This window comes from Microcaecilia unicolor, chromosome 5 (assembly GCF_901765095.1).
Source record: "Microcaecilia unicolor chromosome 5, aMicUni1.1, whole genome shotgun sequence".
Taxonomy (NCBI): domain Eukaryota; kingdom Metazoa; phylum Chordata; class Amphibia; order Gymnophiona; family Siphonopidae; genus Microcaecilia; species Microcaecilia unicolor.
In genome coordinates, this window is record NC_044035.1 from 351,801,120 (window position 1) to 351,812,074 (window position 10,955).

The following is a 10,955-nucleotide window of genomic DNA, read 5'->3' on the forward strand; positions in this document are numbered from 1 at the left end:
CCAGAAGACAATTTTTGGGTGGGCCAGCGGGTTGGATGGGTGGCCACTACAACCCCAACCCCCCCCCCCCCACGCAGCGCACAGCACCTTTAAAGTTATCGACGCTGCCTCCACTCACCTTCTCCCACCGTGGCGCTGACTCGTCTCCTGCACTTCATGGTCTCCGTCTCCCACTGCCGCGGCAGCGCTCTATCGGCGCTGCCTGCCTGACAGCTGACAGACGCGGCGCGACGACGTCCTGCTCCGGGACCTTCCCTCTGCCGCGTGCAATCCACCCTACGTAAACAGGAAGTTGAATCAACGCGGCAGAGGGAAGGCCCCGGAGCAGGAGGACGTCGTGTCGTGTCTGTCAGCTGTCAGGCAGGCAGCGCTGATAGCAAATTGAAAGCGCTGCCGTGAGGGTGGGAGACAGACACCGTAAAGTGCAGGAGAGGAGGCAGCGCTACGGCGGGGGTGGGAGAAGGTGAGGACGGGCCTGAGACGAAACTGGGTGGGCCTGGGCCCATCCAGGCCCACCCGTAGCTACGCCCCTGGAGCATGGAAGGGACATAGGCAGGGTCCCCACATGTAACTTATATGCATATGATACAGACGTTTAAATACTTGAAAGTTATTAATATAGAAACAAATCTTTTCCAGTGAAGGGGGAATGGTAAAACTAGAAGGCATGAATTGAGGTTGCAGGGTGGTAGACTTTGGAATAATGTCAGAAAAGGTTTTTCACAAAGAAGGTGGTTGATGCCTGGAATGCCCTCCTAAGGCAGGTGGTAGAGAAAAAATGGTGACAGAATTAAAAAAGGGATGGGATGAACACAGAGTATCTCTAATTAGAAAATGGATAATACAAAAAAAAAAAAGACTTAAATGGCTGCGTATGTATGGATGCGTCAAGTGGCACTTAGATGGTGATTCCATCTTTGAAAAACTAAGATTGGTGCCGAGCAGAGTTGTATGGTCTGTGTCCTGTATATGACAGTCTGGTTTAGGATGGGCTGGAGAGGGCTTTGACAGCAACTTCAGTAGCTGAAACTTGAGGACAGTGCTGGGCAGACGTCTATGGCCTATGTCCCAGAAATGCCAAAGAAAGACCATGATCGAGTATTTTATATAGGTTCAGTGAGGGTCCGCCAGGGCGGAGGAACGCCGAGAACCCATGATGAAATCAACAGCACAGAAAGGAGTGGGAAATGGACCAGGCAAACCAGAAGTAAACAAGGAGACTTCAAATGATGATAAATATTTTTTTGATGAAGACTTGACACAGTACCGTGTTTCAGCTGTTAGCCTGCTTCAGGAGTCTTTGTATAAAATATGTAAACACATCTACTGGTCAAAGAATGATAATACAATGAGATGAAATGTGGTCTTTAAAAAGACCTTTTTTGTGAAATCCGTAGATCCTGTGTGTGGTGAGCTGTATTTATCACTAGTAAAAATGGCCCGTTTCTGACACAAATGAAATGGGCGCGAGCAAGGTTTTCCTCGGAGTGTGTATGTTTGGGAGAGTGTATGTGAGAGTGACTGTGTGAGAGTCAGAGTGAAAGTGTGAGTGTGTGTGTGTGAGAGAGAGAGTGAGTCTGGGTGTGAGTGTGAGAGAGTGTGTGTGAGAATGAGAGTGTGTGCAAGTGTGTATGTGAGACACAGTGTGAGAGAGAGTGTGTGTGAGACAGATTCTCTGTGAGAGTGAGTGTATGAGACCAAGCGAGTGTGTGAGTGACTGTGTGGCACATAGAGAGTGAATGTGATACAGTGTGAGACAGAGTGTGTGAGAGTGAGAGTCAGAAAGACATTGTATATGAGAGAGAGAGTGTGAGCCTTGCCCTCCCAATCCATGCCCATCTGTCCCCTGCCCCCTCCATTCATCCTTTTCCAGCAATTCCCCTCTCTCCCTGAGCCCTGCCCTCCCAATCCATGCCCATCCATGCTCCTCTGTCACCTGCCCCCTCCATTCATCCCTATCCAGCAATTCCCCTCTCTCCCTGAGCCCTGTCCTGCAATCCATATCCATCCATGCCCATCTGTCCCCTCCATTCATCCCTATCCAGCAATTTCCCTCTCTCCCTGAGCCCTGCCCTCCCAATCCATGCCCATCCATGCTCCTCTGTCCCCTGCCCCCTCCATTCATCCCTTTCCTGCAATTCCCCTCTCTCCCTGAGCCCTGCCATCTCAATCCATGCCCATCCATGCTCCTCTGTCCCCTGCCCCCTCCATTCATCCCTTTCCTGCAATTTCCCTCTCTCCCTGAGCCCTGCCATCCCAATCCATGCCCATCCATGCTCCTCTGTCCCCTGCCCCCTCCATTCATCCTTTTCCAGCAATTTTCCTCTCTCCCTTCCATGACCCCCCCTTGCATCCATGCTCCTCTCTCTCCCATGTCCCTGCCAGGCCCGCCCTCTTTCCCCCCCCTTCGCATCCATGCGCCCCCCCTTCGCATCCATGCTGTAGTTTCTCCCCTGCCCTCCCGCTCCCATTGTTCAACTTTACTGCCCACCCTCTTCTCTCCCCCCAACATCCCTTTTTTTTTTTCTTTTTAAATTTACCTCGATGGCGGTTCTGGCAGCGCAGCGTCAGGAAAGGAGGTGGCGCTCCCGACGTCTAGCCTTCCCTTCGCTGTGTTCCGCCTTCTTTTGACGTCATCCTTGACGTCAGAAGTAGGCGGAACACAGCGAAGGGAAGGCTAGAGACGTCAGGAGCACCGCCTCCTTCCCTGACGCTGCGGTTTGTTTGTTTTTTTTCCGCCCTCGACGTCATGACGTTTGCCCTCAATGTCATGTCGTTTGACGCGAGGGCGGGGCAGAGACGGCTGGCAGCCTGGCTGGCTTCACACCACGAATCCATGAACCCTACAGCCAGGGAGTGTTTGAGTGGCTTCAGAACGTTGTCTTCAGAACGTTCACGGTGCGTTTTATTATATTAGATTGTTTGATGTCTCCTCATTTACTTCTGGTTCGCCTGGTCTATTTCCCACTCCTTTCTGTGCTGCGAGTATTTTATATCACATTCATTGTTGGTTTAATGGTGAATTGATAATGAGTGTAACTGTTGGGCAGACTAGGTGGACTGTTCAGGTCTTTATCTGCCATCATTTACTATGTTACTATGTAGGGAAGGGGAGATGGACCATGAGGAATAGGGAATGGAAGGGGAGATGCTAGGCTATACGAAGAGAGATGATTTAGGGCCTTCTCCTGCCTCAAGGCTGGTGGGGGTAGGGGGGCATGGTTGAAAGTTTGCCTAGGGTGTCAGATACCCTTGGGCAGGTTCTGTCTCTGGGGAGTTCATTCAGAGTTTAAGGTCAAACAGCTGGCCAGCAGCTTTGATCTTAGACACAAACCCTCTGATATTCAGGAATGGCTCTGCTAATATTCAGCACATTGCTGGTTAAGTTTGGCGGCCAAATTGAACTGGGTTCGATTCCCACTGTTGCCTAATGGTTGGCAGTGGGTTGAGATCCTGGAGAACTGAGTTCAATTCCCTCTGCAGCTCCATGTGACCCTGGGCAAGTCACTTAGCCCTCCATTGCCCCAGGTACAATCTATAACTTCGATTGTGAGGCCCATTAGAGACAGTGCAAAGTACCTGTAATAGAAATTGTAAACTGCATAGTCACCTCAGGGATCACTTGTGGTGTATCAAGTGCTGAAACAAATAAAATAAATAAATAAAGTCATAAACTGGCTAGAGGGGATTACTCGGTATTACATAGACAGAAGACTTTGTCATCTGGAATGCTGCTCCTTTACAGGAACAAACCCGTTTGTTAATGCTGCTTACCTATTAGCTTAAAAAGTCAAAATTCCAGATGCTCTCCAAAGTATACGAAGGATGAAGATTAATTAATTCCATAACAAAATCAATTCTGGTCCAAACACTGGGGATGTGTCTGGCTCTGAGAAGATATTTTATGACCGTAGCAGTGGACAGTCCCCTTACAAACGAGTGGTGTAATTTAAGAATAATTGTATTTGTAGTGCAAGTTCAGTAGGAAAAAACAAAACAGGAAACCTAGTACCTCCTAGATCTGCTAGTTAGCCCAGGCAGTATAGCAAGATTTAATAAACTATAAACTTCTAAATATGAAGCAGTAGATTTCTTGTAAAAGGGTTTTCTCAGTGAATTTTTGAGACAGGTGAACATCTGGTTAGCACAATTTAAAAAACGCGTTTAAGAGTACATATGAGGAAGAACCACAATCCCCACAACACAGGAACTTGCCATAGGGCTCCCAAAACCTGCCACACAAGAGGGGAATTTTTTTTTAAATGTATTCTTGTATCCCACTATTATCCAAAAACAGGTTTCGGTTCAAATTACATTCTGGTTAACAGTTACAGTATTGGTTTGCAGTTCGGTTGAGACTTATAGTGATGGCTTAAGTCAGCAACCCTATAAGTAGTATGTTTCAAGGACCCCAAAACCTGCCACACAAGAGGGGATGTCTAAATAGGTCAGCAAATATATGTACAGTATGTTTCAGGGACCCCAAAACCTGTAGTACAAGAGGGGATGACCCACTAGGTCAACAAGTATATGAACAGTGTGTGGCAGGGACTCTACATCACATGGCACCAGATGGGGAAGCCTGCCATGGAGGCAAAGATGTACAGAATGTGCCATGGGGATGCCAAACCATGCAGCACAAGAAGGAGAGGCCTGCCACAGCACTAGTGGCATTGAAAGCATGTGAGATGGAGCCAGCAGGCCACCGCAAAGATGTGTGTAATGTGCTAGTGAGGGCTCAACTCCTGTTCGCACAAGAAGTGGAGATGGGTGGCCATAGAAAAGTTTAAATGAAAAATTGGGGAGGGAGATGAAAAGAGAATGAGTATGAGGGAGGAGGGAGGAAGGAAGAGATAAGGGAAGTGAGTAAAAGGTGGGGAGAGGGAACCAAATAGGAATGACAGGAGTGAAACATACACTGTTACACTCTAAAACTTCTATATCTTTTTTATTACATTTGTACCCCGCGCTTTCCCACTCATGGCAGGCTCAATGCGGCTTACATGGGGCAATGGAGGGTTAAGTGACTTGCCCAGAGTCACAAGGAGCTGCCTGTGCCTGAAGTGGGAATCCAACTCAGTTCCTCAGGACCAAAGTCCACCACCCTAACCACTAGGCCACTCCTCCACTGTTGCTACTATTTGAGATTCTACATGGAATGTTGCTATTCCACTAGCAACATTCCATGTAGAAGTCAGCCCTTGCAGATCACCAATGTGGCCGCGCAGGCTTCTGCTTCTGTGAGTCTGACGTCCTGCACGTATGTGCAGGACGTCAGACTCACAGAAGCAGAAGCCTGCGCAGCCTTCTACATGGAGTGTTGCTAGTGGAATAGCAACATTCCATGTAGAATCTCCAATAGTAGCAACATTCCATGTAGAATCTCCAATAGTATCTATTTTATTTTTGTTACATCTGTACCCTGCGCTTTCCCACTCATGGCAGGCTCAATGCGGCTTACATGGGGCAATGGAGGGTTAAGTGACTTGCCCAGAGTCACAAGGAGCTGCCTGTGCCTGAAGTGGGAATCCAACTCAGTTCCTCAGGACCAAAGTCCACCACCCTAACCACTAGGCCACTCCTCCACTCCAACTTCTATATCTCACCACATTCCCCCCCTATCCCCCAACAACCAACACTCCTCCGCACACCATATCCTCATAAGATATTGCCATAAACACAACTTTCCCAGTCTCCACCCCCCCCCCCCCCACACACACACAGATATACCAATGCTCTCCCAATGGACATACACACCATACAGTTCACAGACATGCACAATTTACATATACCACAAGTCTACTTCCCCCCACCTGCTCACCCATCCATCCAGCCCCTGGAGATACACTTTACCATGTCTTCCCCTTCCTCCTCCCCACCAGACATCCATGAGTCTGCAGATGACGGAAGGGGAAACACACTGTTGTGTCACACTAAGTGGGCACTTTGCAACTTGTTTAATTTCCTGACTTGGCTGTGCTCACCTGAACTGTATTCCCCTTTTCAATGTGGCTGACAGAAAGTTACACCAATGAAGGCAGAGCTGTTTGTCTTAGTACATTTGTGTTGTGGAGATCTGCAGGGTCGACGAAGCACAGCCAGAGCCCTTCTGTGCAGTAGGTAGTGCTCTGTTGTCCAGTGGCCCTATCCTTGCCAGTGGCGTATCAAGGGGGGGGGGGGCGGTGGGGGCGGTCCGCCCCGGGTGCACGTTGCTGGGCGGGGTGCCGCGCGCCGGTCAGCGTCGTTCGTTTCCATGCTCCCTCTGCCCCGGAACAGGTTCCTGTTCCGGGGCAGAGGGAGCATGGAAACGAACGACGCTGACCGGCGCACAGCACCCCCCCAGTGGTGTGCACGAGGGGGTTCTTTCACCGGGGTGGGGGGTGTCTTTTCACGGGGGGGGGGGGTCGCGCTGCACGGGGGGAGGCACTGCACCCGGGGGGGCGGGGCGCATCGGCGATCCGCCCCGGGTGTCAGCGCCCCTAGGAACGCCACTGATCCTTGCTCTCTGGTTTGAATGTACTGAAGGCTTTTGCAGGAGTAAAGCCATGGAAGCATTGCTCTGTGTAAGAGAAATATGTGTTTTACCAAATTACTGCCAATACTTTGGGCAGGAGAGCTGTCATTTTTGGACGAACAAGAACAATCGACTTAAAGGGAGTATAGGTGTTTTCTAATGCTTTGACTACAGATCATCCTTTTTTACTTGCTTAGCCATTGTTTGTTGTTCTTTTGGACTGTAAAAAGCAGAGCCGCCGTGAGGGGGTGGCTGGGGGGCAAAATTCCCCGGGCCCAGGCCTCCAAGGGGGGCCCGGCGCCGAGGTCTCTCTCGCTCCTGCTCCTGATGGGACCCAGGTGATCGCGTGCCGACAGGAGCAGGAGAGAGAAAACTCCAGCGCCAGGCTCCCCTTGCATTGCCTGCCGAGCGGCTGCTGGGCCCTCAGGCCGCGCATGCTTGGTTTTGAAACTGCCTAGTCTCTTTAGTAGAATTGATTGAAGTATATGCAATCAGCATAGTGTTTGTTAAAAGCAGGGGAGTCTCATAAGTCGCCAGGGTTTTAAATTTTTTCTGATAACCCTATTTGCGACAGTTATAATCATCGGCTCACCCTACCAACCACCTTCGCTGCTATGTTTTTATAGTTTTTTTTTAATGAATTTTATCTTCTTTGTTATTCTACCAATGCCTGATGTGTGGCTATTGCTTAATATTGCATACACATAGGAGCATCACAGTGAAACAGTCTAATATTATTGCTTTAAAACCGTCATGTATTTCACCACCATGTAACCCAAAACCCTCTGTAAAACCAATTGTATGTTCTCTTCTGCCTCCAGCATCCATGAAGAATTGTAAGCCACATTGAGCCTGCAAAGAGGTGGGATAATGTGGGATACAAATGCAATAAATAAATAAACTAAAAATATATTATGACAAGGCTGTAAATACTTAAAAAAAAAACAGCTTAACTTAGCTTTCAATTTAAAGCGCGGAACTCTCCCCACAGTTTTGAAACTGAGCATGAGCGATGTGAGAGAAAAGCAGCCACAGGGGCAGGCAAAGCGGCAGAGGAAAGACTAGCACTGGAGGAAGACCTCTTTTGCTGGCGGGACCTCAGGATCCCTGCCAGCCAAGGTACTTGCGATCCTGGAGGGGGGGGAACGGCGGTGGCAATCCTGGGGGGGGGGGGGGGGGGGAGAGAGCGGCACTGGTTGCCCTGCCCCGAGTTCAGCTCAGTCTCTCAGCAGCCCTGGTAAAAAAGTATTTTCTGTTATATCTCTTTGCTGCTTTTTTGTCATGTCCCTGCGGAGGCAGACTGAATACGTGTTTGAAAATGTATGTAAATAAAACACAGTGGAGAATGGAAGTGTTGAGCATGTTCTGGGTGCCTCCTCTTCCGTTCCAGACACCGCTGACATCAGAAGAGCAACTTTGCCTGTCTGAAAAGGGACAATGAGGCTTACACACATATTTTAGTGAGGTTGATAATGGATTCTTCAGCTCAAAACTGGCTCCACCCCAAATCCTTCATTAAATGCTCACGAATGGCCTATTCATTTCCATTTGGTTTCCCAATGCTTCAATTATTTAATCAAAGAATTGGATTTAAAATATTAATCAAGTCTCCCCTGAATTCACCATCCAGCCTCAAACTGGGTGAATCGGCACCAAAACCTACAGTAAAGCTAGGGCTTCTAATGTTTGATTATAACAAAAACAATCCACTAAGACATCCCTGATGGGGGAAAGGGTTTTTTTTGGCTATAACCAAAATACCGCTAAAATAATGATGTCATCTCATTGCTGCTCTCATGGCTGGATGGTGCTATTAGAGTGTAGCTGTTTGCCACCCTAGTCTCATGCCTGGCTGATTACAGCTGCTGTTTCTGCTGTAGACGTGGACCTGTTTCCTTTTTCTGGCCCTATGGTTAAAACATCCTCTGTAATGTGAACTATGGGGCTTAGTATTTACAGAGGTCCAATTAGTTCAAAATTCAGCTGTTTGAATCACATGAGACTTCACAAGTTTCAAGTTTATTTCAATTTACTAATCCGCCAGTCGGAAATACCATCTAGGCGGCGTATAATGAAATCAAATATAAAGAGAGTGATAGTATGTGCACACAGACAACAGACAGTGAGGCAAGAAGGGCGGAATTCCATATACTTAAGGAAAAAGAGAGGGAGGGATCAAACGACAGCGGAGGCTGAAGGAATGAGATAACTGCTGCTTCTGCCATGGCCATAGAAGAGATGAGGAACGATGAAGGGGCAGATGACGGTCTATAAAATAATGAGTGGAGTGGAACAGGCAGATGTGAACTGCTTATTTACTCGTTCCAAAAATACTAGGACTAGGGGGCATGCAAAGAAGCTAAATTTTAAACAACTCAGAGAAAATATTTCGTCATTCAACGAGTAATTAAAATCTGGAATTTGTTGCCAGAGAATTTGGTAAAAACAGTTAGTTTAGCAGGGTTTAAAAAAGGTTTGGATAATTTCCTAAAAGTCCATAAGCCATTATTAAGATGGACTTGGGGAAAATCCACTGCATATTCTAAAATAAGCAGCCTAAGGTTTGTTTTACTGTTATGGGATGACCTGGATTGACCACTATTGGAGATGGAATAATGGGCTTGATGGACCTTTGGTCTGTCCCAGTATGGCAATACTTATGTTCTTATGTTAAAAAAAGCAGCTAGGCTGGCCAAATACCAGCCAGTTGGAAATCCCAGAGTGGCACTGATGGCAGGGATCCCCCTAGAGAGAGAGCTGAATCAGTCAGTAGGTCAACGGGGAGTCTGTGCCACAGCTCCCTATCGTCCTCCCTTCTCCTCCTTGCAGCACAAGTACATTCAAAATATGTGGTCATGGAGTGGCCCTGTAAAAATGGAGGGGTGAGAGTGGTGGGGAGCTGAAGCGCAGCTGTAGCTAAGTCAGGGTTGGCAAAGTGGAGTATGTAGAAGGCTGAAGACCCTTCTACCAGCCCTGGTTCTATAGCATTGTACCAGGAAGTAGATTGGGCAGCCCTTTTCTTATTTATCATATTCTCCACACAGCAGGTATCGAGGTGGCAGTGGAGTCTCATTTGTTTTCTAAATACAAAGGGTAGTGTAGTTGGGTGGCAGTAGGATTTCACCCATTCTCTATATACAGAGGAGAGTGTAGCTGACTGGTAGTAGGGGGATCACCTGTGCTCTATTTATACAGAGAAGTAAGCTACCATTTGTATATACAGCACCATGAAATCCTTTTATTTGGTTGACTTTCTAGGACTAGTTCCTAAGAAATCATTTATACCCTACCAGCAAATCATAATGTTACTTAGAACCATGGCTGTGTAGAGCGGAATAGGAGAGCAGTTGGTGGACGAAGTATATTGGGAGCAAATTTTCAAAAGCCATCTACCTGGATAAAATGGTTTCCAACTGGTTACAAATATACCCAGTTGATTGATCCGTTCCTAGGTTTATCACACAGCATGCAGGGACTTGTAGTCTTGCTTTTCCTAGGGACTATAAGAAGGAAATCAGAACTACGAGTCCCTACATGCAGTAGGGTAAACCCAGGACTAGAGCAACCCTGTTGGGTAAATCTGGAACCAGTTGAAAATCCTTGTTATGTTTATGGAACAACATGCATACTTTACCCTCATGGAGAAGAGGGCAGGATAGGGTGGGAAGGGCAACAATGCCCACAATTTTGAAAGAAAAAAGTACAAATCTTTGTGAATACCTTGTCCAAGTTAAATCTGAAAGGGAAGTATTCTTGCATCTTCCATTTGAGAACTAATGTAAAGGTCTGTACGGAAAATGCCTGAAAGATTTGGAACTATGTGCACTGCTTTGAAAAGTGTTCCCCCTCTGTTATTAACATACAGCAAAATAGGCTTCAGATTAGGTTGTTAATAAGATGACAGTGAGCATAGATCCTACAGAAAGGCTTAATGGCAGGAAAAGAAGCGGTGGGGTTAGAAGGCAGACACAACGGAGGTGCATAATGCTGTTTCAGTACTAGACACCCCCAAGTAGAGTTTCATTGTACACATCCCTTTGACTGTTAATGCACAACACTCTTTGAGCAAAGCTTCTAGGAAGCACATGACGCTCATAACATCTGTTTCTCTTTTCAATTCCAGGGCTCGGCTCCTATCCTAGTTCTCATGGTGATCCTGCTCAACATTGGAGTTGCTATTTTGTTTGTTCACTTTTTCATCTAACAAGACATCCATTTTTCTGTTTGCAAAACAGATGGGACACATACGGACTGGGAAGGAGGAAGACAAAGAGATCAGTCTGTGAGAAATTCTCAGTCATCTTTTTTTCCCGACCCAGGACGTCGTTGAATATCACGCAAAGTTTGCGGTTTTTTTTTCTGGGTAATGATTTTTGGATTTTAGCCAGAATTGGTTGCTTGTATAAAACTGTTCTGTGTGGCATGGCAGAATGTCCCACCT

The 10,955-nt window shown here is 47.2% G+C and overlaps 1 protein-coding gene across 2 annotated transcripts in view; it reads left to right on the forward strand.

Annotated features, from left to right (window-relative positions):
* The window catches only part of JPH3 (junctophilin 3), a 209,199-nt gene extending 198,481 nt beyond the window's left edge, over positions 1–10,718 (forward strand). For both annotated transcript variants that reach the window (XM_030204565.1, XM_030204566.1), the window contains exon 5: positions 10,638–10,718. In XM_030204565.1, the coding sequence (XP_030060425.1) occupies positions 10,638–10,718 (81 nt within the window). The remainder of the gene's footprint in view (positions 1–10,637) is intronic.
* Positions 10,719–10,955: the final 237 nt, after the last annotated feature.